This window comes from Paramisgurnus dabryanus, chromosome 5, assembly GCF_030506205.2.
Source record: "Paramisgurnus dabryanus chromosome 5, PD_genome_1.1, whole genome shotgun sequence".
Taxonomy (NCBI): Eukaryota; Metazoa; Chordata; class Actinopteri; order Cypriniformes; family Cobitidae; genus Paramisgurnus; species Paramisgurnus dabryanus.
In genome coordinates this window covers 37,040,122-37,066,651 of record NC_133341.1, presented here as the reverse complement: position 1 = coordinate 37,066,651, position 26,530 = coordinate 37,040,122, and the positions used below count along the sequence as shown (strand labels likewise).

The window sequence follows — 26,530 nt, the reverse complement described above, 5'->3', positions numbered from 1 at the left end:
AAAATTGCGATCTTAACCTATATCTCCATACTAAAATCCCAGATAAGTAATGAAAAAAAAAAATAGTGGACTTTAGTGGACCTCAACGGTTTGCAGCTTTAAAGGGCTCGAAACGATCCCAGCCGAGACATATGGGTCTTATCTATCTTTATTTTCACCCCCCCCCCAAAAAGGTGCTTTTAAACCACAACAACTGGTCTTGCACTAGCCGTGTGATGCGCCAGTGCGACCTTACATATTGCGTAATCATGTTGAAAGGTCATGCGTTACATTATGTGACACACAAACTTGCGGATCATTTTAACAAAATAAACTGACACAAAGACATTACTTAGTATCAATCCACATACAACAACATCGTAACGGTCCTCTTTCCCCTCATTTTTAAACGCTGGAGCGGGAGTTGACCTTTCGACATGATTGTGTAAGACGTAAGGTCTTAGAAGTTGTGGTTAAGAAGTACTTTTTTGACGAAAATGACGATTGGTTCGCTAGATTAGACCCTTATGCCTCGGTTGAGATCGTTTAGATCCTCTTGAAGCTGCATTAAAACTGTAATTTTAAACTGCATTGAAATTGCAAACTGTTAAGGATTAGTCCATTTTCTTAAAAAACATTTCACATAATTTACTCACCACCATGTCATCCAAAATGTTGATGTCTTTCTTTGTTCAGTCGAGAAGAAATTATGTTTTTTGAGGGAAACATTCCAGGATTTTTCTAATTTTAATGGACTTTAATGGACCCCAACACTTAACAGTTTTAATGCAGTTTAAAATTGCAGTTTCTAAGGACTCTAAACGATCCCAACCGAGGCATAAGGGTTAGAGTTCTCAACGGGTCGGGTTCGGGTCAAAAATATAAGCAACTGAGTCGGGTCGGACCTCGGGCTTAATCTTTTACGCTCCGTGAAAAAAAATTATTAATCATCACCGCTGTTCACCATAAAGAAAGTCTGGTCTGGCTGCTGCAACGTGCATCACAGAGAGGGGCGGGGGATAGCAATAAGCTCTGGGGCGGATCAGCAACGGATCCAGACCGGAGCTGCCGGCTTCAGAGCGGATCCGTTGTGGATCCGCTTCAGAGCAGATCCGTTGCGTATCCGCCCCGGAGCTTATTGCTATCACTGCGTGCACGCCTGTTGCCTGGAGAAGAAGAGATGGAGAAAAGTAAACTTGCCGCAGGTGAATTCACCGTTGCTTGCTACGAGGAGAAGCCGCTGGCTGGGTACATGTTTGAGTTCTTTTTATTTATTATTGTGTGATTTTTAGGCATATTTATATAGCCTATATTTAAAGTTTATTGTTTCAGTTGTTTGTATTGTTAAAAGGCGTGAACATTAAAGCTTGATTTGAATTCCCGTCTGCTGGTCATGATAATAGCCGTGTATAAGAAAAAAAAGGCAGGGGGGGGGTCGGCGGCGTCGGGCCGCGGGTCGGGTTCGGACAGATAATTCACGTTGATGTGTCGGGTTACATCGGGTCCGGGCTTTAAAAGCCACGGGCCGGGTCGGGTTGTAAATTTCAGGCCCGTTGAGAACTCTAATAATGGTCTTATCTATCGAAAAGATTGTCATTTTTTACTTTGAAACTGGAATTTTAAACTTCATTAAATCTGTTACGTGTTGGGGTCCATTAAAGTCCATTAAAATGAGAAAAATCCTGGAATGTTTTCCTCAAAAAAAAAAAAAAAAACACATAATTTCTTTTTGACTGAACAAAGAAAGACATCAACATTTTGGATGACATGGTGGTGAGTAAATTATCTGGATTTTTTTTTAGGAAAATTGACTAATCCTTTAAGGTCCACTAAAGTGCACAATATGGAGAGAAATCCTGAAATGTTTTCCTCAAAGAACTTAATTTCTTCTTGACTGAACAAAAGAAGACATAAACATCTTGGATGACATGGGGGCGAGTAAATTATCCAAATTTGTGAAATATTTCTTTAACAAGCGGATGGTATTGCATAAAACCTTTCTTTTTAAAAGTATATTACCTGTAAATTGTCGTCTTGGAAATGTACAACTTTAAAAAAGTTATTTATAATATTTTAGCAAGCTCACTACACATCAGTACTTGGCACATGAGTTTATTCAGAGAACATTGTGATCTTAAAAGTGTATTCTTCTGTTTGTATTTTTTAGAGCAAAAAAGAAGACCAAGCCCTTGAACCTGAAGATCCACAACAGTGTGGCGGGAAGCTGTGAAAACCTTCCCACCCAGCGTTCTCCGCTCCACTCGGATCACTCCCTCCGTTCCTTCTTCTTCCCCAGTTTTGTTCCTTCGACGCCTCCTGTGCACTCCGAAACCCCGTCAGCAAGTGAGTAACTCATTCACCTCACCAGAATAAACATTTTGTTTCTAGCCACCATTTTTTATGATTTTATAAGCAATCAAGGCCAATAATATTGCACAATGTTGAGCTGTCAATACAGTTTTTGCTCATTGTAACGCAAGTCAGACAGAGAAAAATCCCAGTTTGGTTATTGTGACACAGAGCCTTTTCCCGTTTACCTGTTTAAAGACACCGGAAGAGTTTGTAGTTTGGTCAACATCATTTGTTCACCGCTAATGTTGACAGATGTCTGGTGACGCACTTCAGGCAATTACAGCTTTCTTTGTTGTCTCCCGTCACAATATGACTTCCTGTCTCATTACCTATTAAAGGACCACTTCCCAAACCTCTGCGCATCCCAGGACACCTGGCGTGTTAGCGCATAACGTCCAAGCTTAATGTCTGCTGCTCCGCGGCCCTTAGCGTGAGCTATTCGAGGAATAATGGGTCAAACGGGGGCTGTGTGAATGTGACAAGACTGGGAATGACACAGGAATGACGCAAAAGTTTTGGTATGAGATTATCTTACAGATGGAGAAGAAAGTTTTGACTGAATAGTCGAATATTGTATGATAGACCCCCTCCACGCTTTGGCAATCTGGCATATGTATTGTACATAAGCGCTTTCCTGTATCATCATAGGAAACGGTTCATCTAACATATTTTAGCAGATTAAAGGACAAATTAATGATTTACAGTACTGCATTTTTTTAATTGTTGTTAAAAGCTAACCACTATCGATATATTATTTTTTTTACCCAAACAGCTACATTTCTCCATGGGTTGAGATTCAAGATCTTCTTTAGAAATCAGATGAAAGATGATTATTTAGTTGAATTTCCGATAAAGCAGTTTCAGGGGTATAATCTCATTGGGTTCGTATCAGTCTCTGTAATGGCATTACTTGCATTCTGGATCAACCCATGGGGCTCCAGGCCGGACGCTGTGGCAGTAACCAGGCCCCGCGAGTGTCGTCAGCCTGCTTAATGCATCTGCTGTTTGTCTGCATGTGGTGACAGTATTATTGCCCGAGGTCTGTACTCCACGGTTGTTTGACACGTACACAGAATGCAAGTGTGCAATACATGTGAGCAATACCATGAAATACTTGCACGAAGCATAACTCTGTACCTAACAATTTAAAGTTGAGGACAGGTTAGACAAAGACAACAACCTAAAGGAAAGATATTATTGCATGGAGGTTGTGCTTTCATAGCTTAGGTAACTTAATAGACTTGTGATTCATATATGATTAAAAACACACTTTAGACAGTTGTTTATAAAATGTATAAGTACAAAGCTACAAAATGTCGATAGCATAGCTCAAAGGATTCAGATATTAAACGGATAAGACTTTATAATAAGGTTGTATTTCTTAAAATAAGTTAAAGAATTATTCCACTTTCATAAAGAATAAAAACCTTGATAATTTACTCTACCCCATGTCATCCAAGATGTTTATGTCTTTCTTTCTTTAGTCGAACAGAAATTACGTTTTTTGAAGGAACATTCCAGGATTTTTCCCCTATTGTGGACGGTTTCAATGCAGCTTCAAAGGACTCTAAACAATCCCAATCGAGGCATAAGGGTTTTAAACGATCGTCATTTTCGCAAAAAAAGTACTTTTAAACCACAACTTCTCGTCTTGCACTAGTCATGTGACGCGCCAGCGCGACCTTACGTTTTATATGAGCACGTCGAAAGGTCATGCGTAACATATCTGAAACTCACACTTCAGACCATTTTAAACAAAAAACTGACACAAAGACATTAATTTGTATCAATCCACATACAACAATATCAGAACGTTCATCTTTCTCCACACTTGAAAATACTGGAGGGGAAGTTTTGCATACATCAAGCGTGACCTACGTAAGGTCACACTAGTGCATCACAAAGCTAGTGCAAGACAAGAAGTTATGGTTAAAAAGTAGTTATTTAAATTTTTTTTGGCAAAATGACGATCGTTTTGCTAGATAAGACCCTTATGCCTCGATTGGGATCTTTTAGAGCCCTTTGAATTTGCATTGAAACTGTAAACCGTTAAGGTCCACTAAAGTCCACTATATGCAGAAAAATCCTGGAATGTTTTCTTTAAATAAATGCAATTTCTTTTCGACTGAACAAAGAAAAACATAAACATCTTGGATTACATGGGGGTGAGTAAATGATCAGAATTGTTTTTTTATGAAACTATAATAATGCATTACCTAACATGTAGGGGAGAGCGGGGCACAACCTAACACTTTTTGGTTTTGGCTCAATCATTTAAAAATATTTAAGTTTGATTAATTATATTTTTACACAAGCAACACACACATCTCTACTACACATGAACATTTGAAGTTTGATTCAAGTACTTACCATTCTTGGACAAATACACCAAATGTGACAGAAGTGCAAACGTTACAACTTACCCCATAGGTGGGGTTAATTGTATAAGGCAGGGGGTTAGTTGTAACACTTGATAAAAATTAAGTTTGCATGCAAATATTTCAATACTATTGTGTCTATATACTTGAAGTGGATATTGTTTATATATCTGTCTATAATAGACAGGTATCCACACTGTATTCATTCATCCAGCCCTTTTCTAACAATAGTTTAATTATACAAAAAAAATTTACATTATGACAAAACATTTTTTATATGTGACCCAGTCTGTATTAACCATACTACAGTTTCAAAATCAAATTCTGATATAATGAGCATCAAAGTCTGATTTTAGCCATTCATTTCATTATGATTTTAATCTTTGACATGACCTTATTCAATCAATATTAAAGATATGAACCAAAAATAAATTCGACACATGATTTTTGATAAGACAGGCACATTTATTTTGTTTGCAGCCAGCAATCATTCATGTGTAGCGTTTTTAAAACAACGGCAAGAGTTACGCTAGCGGTTTTCATATCGTAAATGCTGAGGGGTTAGTTGTAACACAGCGTTACAATTAACCCCGCTGGATCAAAATATTTTCAAGCCCACCAAAAAAGTTGCTAAGAGCTGCAGACATATTTCAAAACGATGCTATGTTTCAGTCAACAAGACACTGATTAATATGACATAGCATTGGATTTGATATCTTACACACCCAACTTAGAAACCGAAAAAAATATACGATGAAAAAATTTACTTACATGCCACCAAAACACTCGTTCATCAATAACTCTCTGGAAAACATTATACATTTACAATAATTTGCGGGAGATCGTCTTTTGGCAGCGTGAAATCAGTACGGAAAAACAAAACGCTCAACCCTGTGCAACAATGTAAACAGTCCGTGTTACAACTAACCCCGGATTAGTTTTTGCCCCGCCCACCCCTACTAACAATAAATGATTCTTCTGTAGCACATAGGAACCTTAGTTTGTTTTCATTGCATAATTTACTAAAACATTAATAAAATCACAAGTTGTAACTGTTAACATTAGTTAACGCACAATGAAATTGTATTGTCGTTAACTAAAATTAACTCATTCCCCGCAAGCCATTTTTTGAAAAGTTGCCCGCCAGCATTTTTTCTGATTTTCACAAAAGTTTCACAAAATGCTTTCCAGGAAAATTATCTTCTAAAAATATATAAACATACAAATAAATCAAATGAAAGAACAGACCCTCTGCTTTTAAACAAACAATAAACAAACAAAACGGGGAAAACCTGTTTCATCCTATCTTTATTTTTTCCCTGCTTATAAACTCTTAAATATTGGTATTATTATTTTTTTTAAAAAATTTTTTAGCAAAAAGCTGAAATAATGGAATTTTTGTGAAGGAATTTTGTTAGAGATCAGATTCAGAACGATTATCAAAACATACATAGAATTAGTAAATAACGTTTTGGCTTCAGTTTCATAATAATTTGGGTAATCTAGTGGATAATTGCGGTATTGCAGATTAAATAAACATTCTTCAGAAACACGTTTTCTTAAAATGCAAATGTTTTATCTTAATTGACGAAATAACTCGTCAATGGCGGGGAAAGAGTTAACAAAGAATAGTAAATGCTGAAAACCTATATAGCTCATTTGTTAGTTCATGTTAACTGGCTTTTTAAAACAAATCCCCATTTATAATGTCATGTCGATATTTGATCGATGTAATAGTTCATTGCACAGTTGAATCAGTAGGACGGTTTTAAATGGCGGGTTGCTTGTTTTCGAATCATAAGGAGATCATTAAAAGTTTAATTGACACCTGCCTGTGGTGACTTTGCTATTCTTAGGAACATTCACGATGTAGTTTGTATCAATTAAAGTGAAATTCACCTGCTCTGTAGTGATGCTGGTGTGCGTCACAAACATGCAGATCTGTTTCAGTGCCTGCAGGTAAAAAACACACCTGCTGTGAAACTGGATGAGTTTATCATATAAAGACTTTCTCTTTTAACTCGCATTTAATGATCTTGCGCTCTCTCTCTCCCTCTCTGTTTTCATCATCCACCATACTCGGTTAATATGTTATTTTTGAACAATGTATCGTCTAATTTCTTAATTAATTTTAAATACTAAGGTGCATAAATATGGTATAGGTTATTCAGCACTATATGCTGTATATTAAAATAGTGTACTATTTGATACAATAAATATAACTTGTTACCAAACACAAGCTGTTATTTGTTTCAGAGGTTTATTTTGTTTATATGATATATTTTCTATTATATTGATATTATAATGAAATACTTTCAGGTGTTGGTTACAGTTTGTGTCTCATTTAACTTGAGGAGTTGCCATAGAAACAGGCAAGCATGGGCTTTGTCTAAAATTATCACTGCAGTGTTATGTACTTTAAATTAGCATACATAAATCACTTTATTGTAAATGCACATTTCTTATAGTTTAAGATTCAGATTTATAGTACAATGCATTAAAAAAATAAGTGCATGCATGGCCATTTTATTTTCTCCTAAAAAATAAACTAGGTACATGATTTTTGTTTACAGGACTATTTACCCAAACCAAACTTTTTTGTAATTGCACACCGTACTTTTAAATGTACTGGTTGTATGCAATCAAGTAAGGATCTGTAGCTATTCAATTCCTGCAGCATCACAAAGGTCTTGAGTTCGATTCCCAGGGAGAACACATACTGACAAATTTTTTTAGAATTGAATGCACTGTAAGTCACTTTGGACAAAAGCGTCTGCCGAATGCACAACTGTAATGTAAAAATCTATTCATGGATTGCGAAACTACCAAAGAGGCCCTTTGATAAATGATCTATCAATACTAAACTACACCATGCAAACTGTATATGCCATTTTTTTGCTAAAGATCCTTTGTGCTTGGAGAGAGCTACAGCAACCCAAAACAAAGATCACATCAAAGGTCTGATCTAATTTGAAACGCTATGTACATCCGGATTTACCAGCCGAGCAGAATGTACAGGTCACGACAGAGACAAGCTCACATCCGTGTTGACATAGAAATCTCAAATGAATATAAATATTAGATTAGTTTTAGAGATGGGTATACTGATGTATTAAAGTGCCGATAGTCTGATTTTAAGTGGAAAAGCAGGTACTGCATATCTTTTAATATTTTATTTTTATTAAGAGTCAAATATAAGGCGGCAGTGCACTATTTGTGTGTGTGTGCGCATGTACTGTAAATTTGTTCTTGTATATCAGTCTTAATCATAAACCAATGCGGTACAAGTGAGCATGGACAATCTGATAAACGGCCCCTTTGAACCCACAGGACTGTGGGAAGCAAATGTGATTATTGTTTAACAGGTCTCCGTTTAGATTTTATTAGACCTCTTTTATGTGAGTGATGGCAGCAGATGTACTGTAACAATTCAATATAACTCATCTGCTTAGGCATTCATACAGGAGATGGATAAATTGATAAAGGACATATGAATTGGTGCAATGGAACAGTTTGGTTTGATGTAGTTTTCCTCTCTTAACTGTTCTTGTAAGTTGTCTTAAAGGAACATTATGTAGGATTGTGGCCAAAACTGGTACTGCAATCACACAACTGGTGGCCAATACACAAAAAAAGAAAAACTTGACGGCAGAATGTGCGCACCTGTAAGCAAACTCTGACCCATGCGTACGCACATTCTGGAGACAATTAATGGGAATTGGCGACCCAGATGACGAGAAAGTGAACTGAAATCAGATTGAAGAAAGTAAATATGACAAGAACGATTATAAGTAGGCTATTGATAACACACACACATTTAATTTTACTATCATACGTTAGATCCACGTTATTATGATGATGAAATCCAGCAGTGTTATTTGCACTTGTACTAAGTGATAATTGTTTCATATACATCTTGTAAAATTCAATCTTAAATAAAAAATCTTTTTAAATATTTAATCAGCGCTTTCTCAAGGTCACATTGTCCACTACTTAGCACGATATGGACAAACAGATGGATAGCATCAAATATCCATTAAATAACTGCAGAACACAGTGTAAATATTTAAAAATGATCCTTAATTAATGTGCAGTTCTATCATCAAGTGTCCAAGTGTGGAAATACAGCCATCAAGCTCCCGGACAATCGTTTCTCTCTACATTATAGTCATAATAGTCCTTTGTTTCCTCGTTTTTATGTAAACCTCGTGCACGCAAAAAGACTGCTGGAAAACAGGCCAATCTTAACATAACACAGACTGTGACGTCACAGTCGAGATGTACGCCCCAACATTAAATGACACATTAAATTAATTACAAAGTTGATAAAATGCTAAAAACAAAGTTGTGAGTGCTGAGTTAGCGCTACATGCTAATTAATGCTACATGCTAATTAATGCTACATGTAAGCGTTTAGGCTGAGCTACTGGCATGAGCCGCAGAGCTCAATATTATTATTCCTGACCCTTCCAAATAGGGCAAAAATTGAGCATTTCATTCAAATCCTAGGGTTGTAAATGGTAAAAACATTTCTGGATAATTTTTGCAATTAATAAAGTTACCTTCTATGTAGATATCAAAGAACAATTTAACATATTATTTCAATACATTCTTTGTCACCTTTAATATAATTTACAGGAATATAAAAAAAATATTAAATTTTTGACTGATTTCTGATAGTTTGTCCATTGTTTATTTTAAGAGGCATTATACAAATTAATTCCTCCATGTCCACAGCAAGCAAAAGCCATCATTTCACCATCTAGGTTAACTATAGACCCAATATAACTTTAAGCCAAAATAACTTTGAATTTGGTCACATGTTGTTTTTGACAAAATTATGACATTCCATCATGTAAGCAAAGTCAATTGTGATGACAAGGTGTTTCATTTATTTTTAAACTATGGTTAGCTGTTTATTAATTTTTATTGATAGCCCAGAATTTACCTTGTTTTAGCTTAGACATCTGGGCTGTGTTTGGACAGCTACACTGCAAAAAATGATTTTCAAGAAAAAATGTTTCTTAGAATTTTTGTCTTGTTTTCAGTAAAAATATCTAAAAATTCTTAAATTAAGATGCTTTTTCTTGATGAGCAAAACGACCCAAGAATATAAGTCTAGTTTTTAGACCAAAAATATCAAATTTAAGTGATTTTGTGCATAAAAAAACAAGCAAAAAATCTGCCAATGGGGTAAGCAAAAAAATCTTGAAAATTTTTCTTAAACACAAAATTCAAGGAAAATTGAAGGAAAATTTGCTTACCCCATTGGCAGATTTTTTTGCTTGTTTTATGCACAACATCACTTAAATTTGATATTTCTGGTCTAAAAACAAGACTTATTTTATTGGGTCGTTTTGCTCATCAAGAAAAAGCATCTTAATTTAAGAATTTGTAGATACTTTTAATGAGAACAAGACAAAAATACTAAGAATTTTTTTTTCTTGAAAAATCATTTTTTGCAGTGTATTAGATGTCTTTTAAAATTCTTGCTGCACTGCAAAAAGTGACTTTCTTGCTTAGTATTTTTGTCTTGGTTTTCACTGAAAAAAAAATACTTTCTTTCTTAGTATTTTTGTCTTGTTTTCAGTACAAATATCTAAAAATCCATAAAACAAGATGTATTTTCTTGATTAGCATAACAACCTAAGGAAAAAAGTCTAGTTTTTAGACAAAAATTATACAATTTAAGTGATTTTGTGCATAAAACAAGCAAAAAAGATCTGCCAATGGGGTAAGCAAAATTTTCTTGAATTTTTCTTGAATTTTTCTTGAAGATTTTTGCTTACCCCATTGGCAGATTTTTTTGCTTGTTTTATGCACAAAATTACTTTAATTTGATATTTTTGGTCTAAAAACTAGACTTATTTTCTTGGGTCGTTTGACTCATCAAGAAAAAGCATCTTAATTTAAGAATTTTTAGATATTTTTACTGAAAACAAGACTAAGTAAAAAAATACTAAGAATCTTTTTTTTGAAAATCATTTTTTGCAGTGTACAGATACTATCTGCATGTTTTGACTGAAACTTTAAATTACTGGCATTTCTTGTGTTGTTGTCTTCTTAAGATGAAGCTGTATTCCTTACTGTAGCATATCTAACTGGCAAATGGAAAATGCCTCTTGTGGATCCTTTTATATTACTTTACATTTTTATAATCAAGTTTAATACTGTAGCTGACACTAAAAAATCTCCTTTTATTCCCTCTAGAAAGTGTTTTTTACTGTATTTAACCCAACCTCTTTGTTCCAGATACCCTGTCGGTTCCTCGCTGGTCCCCTCAGATACCTCGCAGAGACCTTGGCAACTCCATAAAGCACAGGTAACAACTCATACGGGTGTTTGCGCAGATGTCTTCAAATGTGCGTGAGGTAGCGGTTACAAAATGTCAAGCCAATTAACTCGCACGGTTGCGTAAGTCAGTCACGCCTGCGCACTGTCTGAGAAATATTTGATTACTCCAAATGCCACAGATCCTAAAGTCAAACAAAGAGCAAGATCGAGTGACTTGCGATGAACAATACTGTAGAATGTAATGAGAGCTCGATGCGCCGAGCCGTCAAAAGACGAATGCAAAGTTCGTCTGATATCTTAACTCTGTCTCTAACCTTTTCTCTGATACGTTAGACGTGAAAATCAATATCAGAGACGGACAACTGCCAAGGTTTCGAAACGCCAACAGATAAACATATCCAAAAAATTTAAACGCTCATGTCAACTGGAAACTGAAGCGGCTGCAGAAATGTGAGCTGCTTATTAAAACCAGCCTTCACTTTTATGAGGCGGCACGGCTTCAATCTAACGAAGACACTTTGACACTGTCAGAGCTCATTATTCATATTCTATTAACTGTCAGTCTCTGTTCATATCCGAGCAATAGATTGGCAAATGCACAGTGACCCCATCGAGCGATTCTGCCGAAAAGGAGATTTGAATGGTCCTTTTATTGTTTAAAGTACGGTAAATGTGCCCAGATGTAAACAAAGAGAAAAGAAATTGAAAATTAAGGAGAGCGCCTTCCCTGTAATCCATATATTTCTTATATACCTCGCTTCATCGGCCTTGGATTTCCACATGGCCTTTATCCTTTCATATACTCTTCAATTGGAAGTGCACAGTTCAATTTACAATGAAATTACAGTAAATTGAAAATTACTGCTAAAGTGTCTTTCTTCGGACGGGTGCTCTAGGTTACCTATGATTGGTGCTTAGGCACATTTGCTCTTTCATCGCAATAGGGGTTGTCAGAAGGTCAAAACCATTTGCTGATCATCTGTGAAGCAAACTGAACCTATTTGTCCTCATGCATTTAAGTATGGATAAAATGTATGTTTTATTTTCATGGATGCACTGACGAATCGCAATGTTTTTGCAGGTTTTCCACAAAGTATTGGATGTCACAGACATGTATCGTCTGCGGGAAAGGAATGCTGTTCGGCTTAAAATGCAAAACTTGCAAGTATGTACAATGAAACTAATTTCATGCCAAATCAAAAACACTGTATTAGTACTTTATGACGCTAAAATAAATGTAAGTATAGACAATCATTAACTAACACATATGTAAATGAATGAAAAATATATACTTGGGATGCATCAAAATATCGGCCTATATCGGAATTAACAAAAAAGCTATTTTCCTCACTAACGGACGGCGATTGTTTAAAAACAAATGATGACCGGGGCAGATTATATATTGGCAATCAAAAAGGGCAGAAAACTCATCAGATCTCATGCTGTGTGATTATTTTGAATTGGGTAACAGAAAGTAAAAAAGGAGTAAAAAGCAAAACTATTGGTATCTATCAGTATCGGTAGATGTCATTCTAAGTAATCAAATATCGGTACCGGTTTGTATGTGCTGCACTTCTAGGATTTAATGACGACATCATAATTTGAAACAAGGTGTAAAATGCAAAACTATCGGTATCTATCAGTTACTGTAGAGGCCATTCTAAGTAATCGAATATCGGTACCCATTTATATGTTCTGCGCTTTTAGGATTTCATGACATCATAATCTGAAACAAGGTGTAAAATGCAAAACTATTGGTATCTATCAGTATCTGTAGATGCCATTCTAAGTAATCAAATATCAGTACCCATTTGTTCTGCGCTTTTAGGATTTCATGACATCATAATCTGAAACAAGGTGTAAAATGCAAAACTATCGGTATCTGTCAGTATCGGTAGATGTCATCTAAGTAATGAAATATCAGTACCGGTTTGTACGCTCTGCACTTCTAGGATTTCATGATATCATAATTTGAAACAAGGTGTAAAATGCGAAACTATCGGTATCTGTCAGTATCGGTAGATGTCATTATAAGTAATCGAATATTGGTACCAGTTTGTACATTCTGCACTTCTTGAAACAAGGTGTAAAATGCAAATCTGTCTGTATCTGTCAGTATCGGTAGATGTCATCTAAGTAACCGGTTTGTATGTTCTGCCCTTTTAGGATTTCATGATATCATATTTTGAAACAAGGTGTAAAATGCGAAAATATCGGTATATAAAATTAAAATTATATGTATCTTTCAGTATCGGTAGATGTCATCTAAGTTATCGAATATTAGTACCAGTTTGTACGCTCTGCACTTGTAGGACTTCATGACTTAATAATTTGAAACAGAGTAAAAAGCTAAACTATCGGTATCTATTAGTATCGGTAGATGTCATTCTAAGTAAATGAATATTGGTACCCATTTGTATGTTCTGCACTTCTAGGATTTCATGACATCATAATCTGAAACAAGGTGTAAAATGCAAAACTATCGGTATCTATCAGTAGCGGTAGATGTCATCTAAGTAATGAAATATCGGTACCGCTTTGTACGCTTTGCACTTCCAGGATTTCATGATATCATAATTTGAAACAAGGTATAAATGCGAAACTATCGGTATCTGTCAGTATCGGTAGATGTCATTGTAAGTAATCGAATATTGGTACCAGTTTGTACATTCTGCACTTCTAGGATTTCATGACATCATAATTTGAAACAAGGTGTAAAATGCAAATCTGTCTGTATCTGTCAGTCTCGGTAGATGTCATCTAAGTAATGAAATATTGGTACCGGTTTGTATGTTCTGCCCTTTTAGGATTTCATGATATCATAATTTGAAACAAGGTGTAAAATGCTAAACTATCGGTATCTGTCAGTATCGGTAGATGTCATCAAAGTAATCGAATATCTGTACCGGTTTGTACATTTTGCATGTCTAGGATTTCATGACATCATAATTTGAAACAAGGAGTAGAAAGCAAAATTATATGTATCTTTCAGTATCGGTAGATCTCATCTGAGTAATCGAATATCGGTATCGGTTTGTACACTATGCACTTGTAGGATTTCATGACGTAATAATTTGAAACAGAGTAAAAAGCAAAACTATCGGTACCTATTAGTATCGGTAGATGTCATTTTAAATAATCGAATATCGGTACCGGCAGAGAAATTTAGTATCGGTGCATCCCTAATATATACAGTACTCATGCTTTTTATTTTATATATTGTTTTCCAAGTCCTTTAAAGCTTACATTTATTTTTAGCTTGTGAACACTTAGCATATCATTTTTTTGTTTTTTTTTGTTTGCATCAAAGCCTTTTTAGAATGCACTGCATTTTTTATGTTGTTTTGATTTTGCAGTAGTGTCTGAACATTCAAATTGAGCGTAATTATCATTATCATTAAAAGATGATTTGAATAAATTACCTACCTAGTCATTTCCACTCTGCCACCCTAGACTTTGGCATCTTGTTACTAAGATACTTTAAGGGCTTTTGACACCCTCAAAAAAACGAAAGCTGCATTTTAAGTATTTGTTTTGAATATTCATTAATTTACTTTTATGAGAGCAAACTAATAAAGCTTTCTGTCCGGGTTTTATCTGACAGATTGAAGTGCCACAACAAATGCACCAAAGAAGCGCCACCCTGCCATTTACTCATTTACCACAGAGGAGGTAAGCACTTTTTCAGAGCTTTTTCAGCTTTTTTGCTCATTAAAAGCTTACAGTAATTGTTTAAATACTGTACGCTATTCATTATGGTACAGATATGCCTTCAAAAACACAGCAGTGTCCTTTATGCCCACTGCAACTTAAATTCCTTTTTGTTCAACTGAGCGAAATTAAATAATTACATACCTTATCTTATTCAGGAAACATTGAGGCTTGTACTTAAAGGAAGAAAATATAAACAGTAATTGTAGTCAGAACAATGTCAATGTGTTTTTCAAAGACGTTTATTGTTGGCGGCTTCACATCTGCTTAACGCTTTGCATTAATGCACAAAACAAACAATTTGTCTTATGCCCTGTGAAGCATTATGGGTAATGTTAAACTTTTCAATTTATACCCATCTGCTTGCTCTCGTTCTCTTTGACTGTATCCTGTTTCACCGTCTCTTCTTCTCTACTTCTTGATGTTGAAGATCAAGGGACGTCTCAAAGTAAGAGATCACTTTTGTGCTCCTCACAGTGTTTTTGTATTTCACAGCTTTATTTAACAATAAATAGGTTCTCTCACACGTTGCCTTGTAAGAAAGGGGGGGGGGGGGTAAAACATTTGGGTGCATTAAAATTCCCAAATATGGCAAGAAGCAGTTATTTTACAAAAATTGGGGGCTTGTCCTCTAAATTTAGCTTTTAGATATGAACCATGATGGATGCCTTTGCTAGAAGTAGTGATTTCCCAAAAAGATTACTTTTCACTAATAAATAGTATAAAATTATATACTTTGAGATTAACACCTGAAAATAATTTATTATAGTTTATACACTCACCTAAAGGATTATTAGTAACATCATACTAATACTGTGTTTGACCAACTTTCAGAAATGCCTTAATTCTACGTGGCATTGATTCAACAAGGTGCTGAAAGCATTCTTTAGAAATGTTGGCCCATATTGATAGGATAGCATCTTGCAGTTGATGGAGATTTGTGGGATGCACATCCAGGGCACGAGGCTCCCGTTCCACCACATCCCAAAGATGCTCTATTGTAGTGAGATCTGTTCACTGTGGGGGCCATTTTAGTACAGTGAACTCATTGTCATGTTCAAGAAACCAATTTGAAATGATTCGAGCTTTGTGACATGGTGCATTATCCTGCTGGAAGTAGTCACCAAAGGATGGGTACATGGTGGTCATAAAGGGATGGACATGGTCAGAAACAATGCTCAGGTAGGCCGTGAAACAATGCCCAATTGGCACTAAGGGGCCTAAAGTGTGTCAAGAAAACATCCCCCACACCATTACACCACCACCACCAGCCTGCACAGTGGTAACAAGGCATGATGGATCCATGTTCTCATTCTGAAATCGAGACTTATCAGACCAGGCAACATTTTTCCAGTCTTCAACTGTCCCATTTTGGTGAGCTTGTGCAAATTGTAGCCTCTTTTGCCTATTTGTAGTGGAGATGAGTGGTACCTGGTGGGGTTTTCTGCTGTTGTAGCCCATCCGCCTCAAGGTTGTGCGTGTTGTGGCTTCACAAATGCTTTGCTGCATACCTCGGTTGTAACGAGTGTTTTTTCAGTCAAAGTTGCTCTTCTATCAGCTTGAATCAGTCGGCCCATTCTCCTCTGACCTCTAGCATCAACTGTCGCATACTGGACATTTTTCATTTTTCACATCATTCTTTGTAAACCCTAGAAATGGTTGTGCGTGAAAATCCCAGTAACTGAGCAGATTGTGAAATACTCAGACCGGCCCGTCTGGCACCAACAACCATGCCACGCTCAAAATTGCTTAAGTCACCTTTCTTTCCCATTCTGGCATTCAGTTTGGAGTTCAGGAGATTGTCTTGACCAGGACCACACCTGTAAATGCATTGAAGCAGCTGCCATGTGATTGGTTGATTAGATAATTGCATTAATGAGAAATTGAACAGGTGTTCCTAATAATCCTTTAGGTGAGTGTATATGCCAGTCATTACTGTTGCCAATATATCTCAATATATGTCATGTCTGATATGCACCAGAGACTTTAGTAAATATTGCATTTATATTGCATTATTAGTATACATTGCACTTTATATTGCATTTTAGTATATATTGCATGCTTTAGTGGCCTTTCCATGTAAATGTGACAAGAGTTTTTAGAGTTTTCCTGTTACCGTGACAACTGCCTCCTGTTACCGTGGATACTATGCTGTTTCTTTCTCCCTCTCTCTCAGCTCGTCAACTCGTCAGGACCGAGTCGGTACCATGTGACATAAACAACCCCCTCAGGTACTCAGATCTCCACATTAGCCAGACTCTCCCTAAAACCAACAAAATCAACAAGGTAAGACTTTTAGTTAGTCCCTGTTGGTTCAATATTAGTTTTGGGCAATCAAACAAACAAAAGTCAAGTGCTTCATTATCCTCTATCTAAAGTAAACACTGTTACAAACAGTTTCAGAAAGACAAACACAAAACATCCTTCCTGTCTTTTCTGACACAATTGGTTTACTTGTTTTGTTTTAATACATTGGCATGATCAGAACTCCAGTTGCAATATTTGGGAGATTACATCTAAGTAATGTAATGTAAATTACTTTTATGTTTCTTTCAATAATGAAAGATGTCATGTTAATACAAACCAGCGCTTTAAAAGATATCTTATTCCTGGGACACACTGGATGATTTATACATCTTACACGATTTTAAATCCATGGGCGGCCACAGATGTAAGGACAGTTTGAGGTTATTTTTAACAACATAAATCTCAGTACACACACACTGGATCATTCGACCAGACCGTGAGATCACACATGTGATGAGTGTAGTAATGATCTCAAAGTGACGTGAGATCTCACAGAAATACGATATAAAAAAGCTTTCTATTAAATGTATTTTATATTTTAAATCTTGGCCCTAATTGTTGTTTTATACTACTACTCTGTAGCACTTTGAGATTGCTCAAAATATAGTGCAAAACAAATAAAATATATTATTATTATTATTAAATTATTATTAAATGTGACTTGAGGAAAACAAATGTTGTGGTAGAAAGCACTTGTACTGTTGCCATAGTTGTCCAAGTCGATTTTTTTTCTCAGTACTCCTCTTTCATTTCATTTTTATTTGTGGGTGTCTTGTTTCAGCTATAAAATCATGCAACATCCGGTTATAGCGTGCATGCTCTCATTGGCTATTGCAGCTGTCATGTCAGAGCAGCTTGATTAAGAGTCGTAAATATTCAGCTTGTTTACGATTTGGGCTCGGGGATGCTCCAACGCGATTGGGAGAAGCAAAATAATTGCAATTACTTCACACACCAGAGGTTTTTTTTGGACGAAAAATCGCCTGCGATAAAACACTAATGTGGGATTCACACCAGATGCAGAAGAGGTGGCAAGAGCGAGTGATTTACATGTTAAGTCAATGCAAAGACGTGATTAGGCATCCTGCCTACGGCGCGATGCGAATGGGCGGAACGCACGGCATGAAGCTCACGGAAAGTGCGAATTGAGCGTTGCCGCGGGAAACTCCCGAGTTGAAAAATCTGAACTTTGGCGGATATTCAAGCCACGTTAACCAATCAGGAGCTTGCTCTAGTAGTGACGTGATTACAGGGAGCGAGCAGAGTCGCAGAAGCCCCTACCATGACGCGAATTTCCACGTGAATGTCTTGAATGACTAAAATTTCACGCACGGTTTTCACGCTCAAATGAAGCGAGTAAACTCAATATGTTCAAACGTCCAACTACGCGCGAATTACAGCCCCTTTCGATTGCGGAGAGGGCAAATTGAGCTAAAATCTTTACATGTGTGGCCAACCTTAGTGACTTCAGAATAACCACCTGATTTAAATTAGAAACGCGGCAAGCGCGAGTGATTTACATGTTAAGTCAATGCAAAGACGCAAATAGGCATCCTGCCTATGGCACGGTGCGAATGGCGCAGAACGCACAGTGCGAATGGCATGCAGCTCGCGGAAAGTGCGAATTGAGCGTTGCCGTGGGAAACACGCAAGTTGAAATATCTGAACTTTGTCGGATATTCATGCCGCGTTAACCAATCAGGAGCTTGCTCTAGTAGTGACGTGATTACAGGGAGCGAGCAGAGTCGCAGAAGCCCCTACCATGACGCGAATTTCCACGTGAATGTCTTGAATGACTAAAATTTCACGCACGGTTTTCACGCTCAAATGAAGCGAGTAAACTCAATATGTTCAAACGTCCAACTACGCGCGAATTACAGCCCCTTTCGATTGCGGAGAGGGCAAATTGAGCTAAAATCTTTACATGTGTGGCCAACCTTAGTGACTTCAGAATAACCACCTGATTTAAATTAGAAACGCGGCAAGCGCGAGTGATTTACATGTTAAGTCAATGCAAAGACGCAAATAGGCATCCTGCCTATGGCACGGTGCGAATGGCGCAGAACGCACAGTGCGAATGGCATGCAGCTCGCGGAAAGTGCGAATTGAGCGTTGCCGTGGGAAACACGCAAGTTGAAATATCTGAACTTTGTCGGATATTCATGCCGCGTTAACCAATCAGGAGCTTGCTCTAGTAGTGACATGATTACAGGGAGCGAGCAGAGTCGCAGAAGCCCCTGCCATGACGTGAATTTCCACGTGAATGTCTTGAATGACTAAAATTTCACGCACGGTTTTCACGCTCAAATGAAGCGAGTAAACTCAATATGTTCAAACGTCCAACTACGCGCGAATTACAGCCCCTTTCGATTGCGGAGAGGGCAAATTGAGCTAAAATCTTTACATGTGTGGCCAACCTTAGTGACTTCAGAATAACCACCTGATTTAAAGTAGAAACGCGGCAAGCGCGAGTGATTTACATGTTATGTCAATGCAAAGACGCAAATAGGCATCCTGCCTATGGCACGGTGCGAATGGCGCAGAACGCGCAGTGCGAATGGCATGCAGCTCGCGGAAAGTGCGAATTGAGCGTTGCCGTGGGAAACACGCAAGTTGAAATATCTGAACTTTGTCGGATATTCATGCCGCGTTAACCAATCAGGAGCTTGCTCTAGTAGTGACATGATTACAGGGAGCGAGCAGAGTCACAGAAGCCCCTCCCATGATGCGAATTTCCATGTGAATGTCTTGAATGACAAACATTTCATGCGTGGTTTTCGCGCTCAAATGAAACGAGTAAACTCAACATTTTCAAGCGTCCAACTACACGCGAATTACGTCCCCTTTCAATTGCGGAGTGGGCAAATTGGGCTTAAAATCTTTACATGTGTGGCCAACCTTAGTGATTTCAGAAAACCACCAGATTTAAAGTAGAAACTAAATTAGAAACGCCCATATCTCCAACCGTCCCCCCCCTTAAATATAGAAGTGGCCAAAATTAATATCCGGGATAGAGAACCTATACAATATTTGCGTTTATAACCCCCTCAGGTTAGATTAAACCATCAAAACATGAGGTATGATACAAAATGGACAAAACACTAAACGTTTAAGGTATTTATTAGACAAAATTATTTGGGTAAAAGGCAAAACACCAGTGTATTGGAAAATCTGGGGTATATTGATTTTTATATATGAAAAATAAATTGCTCACAAACATCGACTAAAATTTTATCAGTAATTAATATCTATTGATCCTCTTTTGTTAATATTTTATATTTATTGTCCTGGGCTATGTCATGATCAACATGCATTCAAAATCTTTAATGCATCTTTAATAAAGTATTTAAATAAAGAGCAAAGATGTGAATTGTTCAAAGTTATACATTATTTTTAACCACTACTATGCATGCACGGCCACACAGATGTGAAAAGAGAAAGTCATTTTGCATATTTTTGGGACATTATGCTGTACAAAATCACTTTCAGCATCTTCAAGTATGGCTTAATTCTCTAAATACGTGTTTCTGTTTTATTCTTTATGCATGACTTTTTCATGTTTTTTTATATTTCATTGTGATATATTATTCTGATGACAGCAAAAAGAAAAAGGTTACACATTGGTTAGATACAGTTAACATCATCACAAGTCATTAGAACTCTAACACTTAATTATAAATCTTTTCTTTGCTGTTTATAATCACATCTTTATATAATTCAATCACTGCATGACATCACTATTGACTATTAATGTGTTCCTCTCTGATCGGATGTTGGTCAGTTTTTGATGCTGTAGCTTTGCTCTCTATAGTTCAGTCCAGCGGACTCATAGGAGAGATGAGGTGCATAGCCACCCCACCCATGTTTTTTGATATAACATTATTTTAGCGTGCGAGTGAAGTCAAGCGCATTGATGTCTGACCATACTCGTAACAAGCAGTAACTGTGCTTTTGAGTGGTTTTGTGTCTTATGAAATCTCTTTCTTTATCTTCCTCGCTCATGCAGGACCACATCCCTGTACCGTACCAGCCTGACTCCAGCAGTAACCCCTCCTCCACCACCTCATCTACCCCATCATCCCCAGCACCCCCGCTGCCACCCAGCGCGACGCCCCCCTCTCCTATGCACCCATCACCACAGAGCGGCAGACAGCAAAAACAGTCCAACCTTATAGGTACCAATTCCAACATACACTTGTATATTACTTCTCATTCATTCTGCGATATGATATTAAAATTAAAATTCTCTCATATTTACTCACCCTCATGTTATCCCAGATGTATTTGACTTCCTTTCTCCGGCTGGACACAAATAATTAATTTTATATTAAAATGCTGTCATGTCATTTTCTTATATGGAAGCAGGCATGTTGAAGCTCCGAAAAGCACACACAGCCATCATTAAAGTAATCCAAATGACTCCAGCGGGTCAATATATGTCTTTTGAAGCGAAACAATACGAGAAAATGATTTATAACTTGAGCTTATTTAGCAAAATTGAAATGGAAACAAACAGATACAAGCGTTATTGTACCATATAAGATGCAATGTAAAAAGTAAATGTTGGATTAACTTAAAATATAACTTCAAGCTTTTTCAACTTACATTTTTTTAGATGTTGCCAGTTGTAGTTTTATTTTTTTTTAAATTCACCTTAAATTTTTCAGTTAAAGTGCGAAGTAATTTTTACCAATTTAAGTGATTTTTTTTAACTCTCACTTTTTTCATTGTAAGATAACATTTGTGTTCAGTTCTATACATCTGAGATGGCATGAGAGTAATTATAAGTGAATTTTCATTTTCCGGTGAACTAATCCTTTAATCCGCTTGTTGATTTTTTTCTTTTCCCCTATTTCAGTCGAATAAAATGAAAAACTAAAAATATTATTCGTTGCAAAAGTCTGAGACCTGTGGGAAAACTTTCGTATTTTTTTATAAAATGCAATACGTTTACTACCATTCCAACTGTAGACATAATTTGAATGAAACAAAAATTTGATCTATGTTAACTAATTCGACAATTTTACAAAAAGCAACCTGGAAACAATATTTTATTAAAGGGATAGTTCACCCAAAAATGAAAAGTATGTCATTAATGACCCTCATGTCGTTTTAAACTTGTACGACCTCCATTCATCTTCGGAAAACAGTTTAAGATGTTTTAGATTTAGTCCGAGAGCTTGTTGAACCTTCATTGAAAATCTACGTACGGTATACTGTCCATGTCCAGAAAGGTAATAAAAACATCATCAAAGTAGTCCATGTGACATCAGTGGGTCAGTTAGAATGTATTGAAGCATAGAAAATACATTTTGGTCCAAAAATAACAAAAAATACGATTTTATTCAGCATTGTCTTCTTTTCCGCGTCTGCTGTGAAGCGCATGCGCAAGACTAAAGTCACGTGACTGCAGTGATGCAGATGACATACAACGTGGCTGACGTGTTATCTGGTGGCCCCCCCAGCTGTTTTTTTTTTGTTTTGTGCGCCCGGGTTTCGTATACAGTCTGAGGGAGAACTGTTAGGGAGAACTTTGCAAACATGTCTGAGGATAACACGTCATCCGCGTCACTGCAGTCACGTGACTTTAGTCTCGTGCATGCGCTTCACAACAGATGCGGAAAAGAAGACAATGCTGAATAAAGTCGTATTTTTTGTTATTTTTGGACCAAAATGTAACAGTATGTAGGATTGTGGCCAAAACTGGTATTGAAATCACAAAACTTGTGGCTAAAACTGGTACTGCAATCACCCAACTGGTGGCCAATACACAAAATGATAACATAAACATCAGTTGAGGGCTGCAACTCCACTTTTTAAATAACAATATCCTGGCCAGACCACTGTTGTCAGTGATATAAGTACTTGAAATGAAAATGATTTCTTAATGTCTAGTGACATATCAGGGCCATTTTATGATTAATTGATATAAATTTCTTACATGCTGTTCCTTTAAACACATTCTAACTGACCCACTGATGTCACATGGACTACTTTGATGATGTTTTTATTACCTTTCTGGACATGGACAGTATACCGTACATAGATTTTCAATGAAGGGTCAACAAGCTCTCGGATTAAATCTAAAACATCTTAAAATGTGTTCCGAAGATGAACAGAGGATTTTTGGGTGAACTATCCCTTTAAAAACATATTTGTTTATTTGATTAGTTACTTTACTAAAATCCAAAAACTTTCTGTGGATCTCTATGTTTAAATTAAACTTAAATCAGACATTTCAGACTCCACAGTGTATCCTACCAGTCAATAGGCTTTTGTCATATGCTTGTTTTTGATGAACTCTGGCGAATTTTACAGAGCAATATCACAGACCAATAATGAGGCGTTATTGAATTCTGTCTTCTTCCCTCCTGTGCCCCTCTCAGCATCTCATTACTACAAATACAGGCAGCAGTTCATCTTCCCTGGTAAGTGCGTCATAATTGGTCATTACCCCTACCCATAATGCCGTGCGACATGCCGAGGCAAACTTTTTTTGATGTCAATTTTTATGCCATGTTTTCTCGGAGGCGCAACAACCCCCCATCCTCTTCCCCTCTCTTTCTCGCTCGATCGTCTTATCTTCTCTTAACCAGCAATGCTGTGTTCCCTAATGATGGTTCTTTTAAAGGCAAGGTCGCCTGTGCCTCGCTGACAAATAAATGCTGATAAGTGCCTGTATTCTGTGGGTGGCCCTCAGCTCTCGACATGTTTTTGATGAACGGATAGAGGCAGGAAAGCCATAAAGTGTTGCTAGCCTGATAGTTTAGAATAAAGGTTGATGAAACCAAATTTGCGGGTGCATTCCATAGAAAGGTTAATGCAGGTGGGCAACAAAGATCATTAGCACGACTTCGCCTTCAGGTTTTGTCCGGCAGGACTGTACTTTTTAAAGTGTTTGCCGTGATGTGGGATAGTGTGGAGCTATTAAAACTCCATTAGTGTAATGAGAAATCAACTTTTCCTTCATCTTTTGAAGTGAAAGAGTTTGATGTATTATGTAGACATACGTTGGCTTTGAATCAAAACTTCTCCTAACTAACAGCTGTTTTGATTTCACATGCTGGGAAGACATTTACATAGAAATCTTAAAAGTTACATCAATTAAATTGGCTTTGCATGTGAGAGGATGAAAATGGTCACTAAGGGTATGTTTACACAACATCGTTTTCAACTAAATAACTTTTTATGAGTCTGTTCGTTTACACGACAATTGCATTCTGGTCGCCTGAAAACGCTACATTTTCAAAACGAGTCTCAAAGTGCATGTTTTTGAAAGCAATACTGTTATCATTTACGTGTAAACTACAAAAACGTGTATTTGTAAAAACGGTGATGTATTCAAATACATGGCCTGGCGTCCATAATACAGCATTTTTAGTCATATCTGTCGATCTGTGAATGTGAATTGCTTTCACAACATTAGCCATGTTTCCATCACCATGAGTTTATGCGCATTTTGAAGTATCGCATCAAAATGAGTGATGGAAATGCCAAATTCCGAATAAAAATTCCTTAAAGGTGACATAGAATGATTGAACAGGGTATTTATCCTTGTTCTGTGATGTGACATGTAGACAAAAATTTTTTTGTTTGGGTCTGTAATGCCTTAGAAGCTTCCTAAAACCTCTCTCAGATAGCTCTATTAGGATGGGGGATTTTAAACAAGTGGTTTTGCACCTATTTGGCTCCCCCTACTGGCTTAACTTGCAATCTCATTACTGATTGGCTGACTTTGCTGCCCCTCAAAAAATTTAGCCAATTATTTTAAAGTGGAGGGGCAGTGAGATGCCTGTGATGTCATAAGCATCAGTTTTTCAGATTGGGCCGTTTTCTGGCTGACATTTCTAAAAGAGGAATTTCTATGAGACTGAGATGTTTAGCATGTCTAGCACTTTTTGTATGTTTGTGAATGCGGGTAGACTACCATTATTCAACAAAGACAAGGTAAAAATGGTTTATCATTCTCTGTCCCCTTTAATTTCGCAAAAACTTTTTTACGCTTGCCTGTTGTGGTTTTTTGACTCGCGAAAACGAGTAAATGCGAATACTGGGAGATGGAAGTGTATTTGCCGAATAAATTCTCACATAGCGAACATGAAATCCACGAGACTGACCATCTAGATGTTTCCGCTGTCGTTGTCTTATATAAACCATATATGGGGCTCGACGTCATCTTAATGCCCTTGCTGCTAGTGCCTGCATCAAAAATTCTGCATTCCTTCTTCTGTCAACAGCATTTAGTTTGGCAATTACAAGCTGCAATGCTAATAAATGAATAATTTGCCCCATCGTGACTACATGCAGTCCTGTTTCCATTTTCCAACCGTGCTTTGTTTTATTTACTGTTGGTTATTAGGCTACCAATACCACCATTATTCGCTTGAACAACTTGATGGAAACACATCTAATTTGCATTTGTTTGTTTGGGGGGGTTTTTGTGCAAAATTTGAAAATATTTTCTTCACGTTTGGATGGAAACTCAGCTATTGCCATCTATACGCAAAAAAATCTAAGACTTTTTTTTGTTTTTAGAACGTTGTTGTGTTAATGTACAAAAATAATGTTAACTAGTTAAAATACGACTCCATTAAAGGGCACCTATGGTCCGATTCACGTTTTTACATTTCCTTTGGTGTGTAAGTGTGTATTAGTACATGTTAACGATATGCAAAAGGTAGAGACCCCAAAGTAAAAAATGATGTGAGTTATCATCCCCAACATAAATCTCTTTTTTTGGACTACAAAAAACACACTTATAAGCAACAGTTTACTTCCTGGGATTAGTGACGTAGACAAGACTGACATTATCATAAATCCTTCCGCTAACTCCTGTTAGCATTGCATTGTGAGCGAATCTTTCAAACATGGTAAGGAGCGTCACACTTCCGGATGACGTCAGAGGTATTCAGGCCAATCACAACATACAGATTAGCTGGCCAATCAGGGACAGCGCTTTTTAAATCAATGAGTTTTGTACATGAATCAGTGCGGTTCAGGTAGAGAGTGAAACCTAGGGCTACAAAAATGTACGCTATGTGAAAAAATTATGTGCTTTTTGAACCATAAACCACGCGAACACATTGTATTATACCAAATACACAAAATAACGTTGTTTTTTAGAAATGAAATAGGTGCCCTTTAATACTTTAATACTGTTCTCAACAATAGGATTTCAGACGTGACATCATTCGCATGCGTATTAAAAATCGTATGACTTCGCCATCTACTGGCCTGGCGTGCATACTGCATTTGTAGTGTTTTTTGTGCATCTGTCTGAATGGGAATCGCTTTGACAACATTGTTGTCTGTACGAAAAAAACACTTTGTTCTTCAAGGAGTTATTAATATTAGTGCATTGTTGTTTGTGTAAATGTACCCTAAAATAATTTATGACCAACAAAAAATTTATCAGTTAAACTAGTTAAAATACGACCATGTTAATTCATGATTCTCAAGGATAGGATTTCAGTCGTTTGTGTAGAAGACAGGTTTAAACATCTTCATAT

General features: G+C 36.8%; 1 protein-coding gene across 2 annotated transcripts in view; it reads left to right on the top strand.

Moving 5' to 3' along the window:
• ksr2 (kinase suppressor of ras 2) overlaps window positions 1-26,530 on the top strand; it is a 136,651-nt gene that overhangs the window by 68,208 nt on the left and 41,913 nt on the right. For both annotated transcript variants that reach the window (XM_065250919.2, XM_065250918.2), the window contains exons 6-13: window positions 2,147-2,322; window positions 10,962-11,031; window positions 12,085-12,168; window positions 14,608-14,675; window positions 15,145-15,162; window positions 16,891-17,000; window positions 21,028-21,196; window positions 23,408-23,449. In XM_065250919.2, the coding sequence (XP_065106991.1) occupies window positions 2,147-2,322; window positions 10,962-11,031; window positions 12,085-12,168; window positions 14,608-14,675; window positions 15,145-15,162; window positions 16,891-17,000; window positions 21,028-21,196; window positions 23,408-23,449 (737 nt within the window). The remainder of the gene's footprint in view (window positions 1-2,146; window positions 2,323-10,961; window positions 11,032-12,084; window positions 12,169-14,607; window positions 14,676-15,144; window positions 15,163-16,890; window positions 17,001-21,027; window positions 21,197-23,407; window positions 23,450-26,530) is intronic.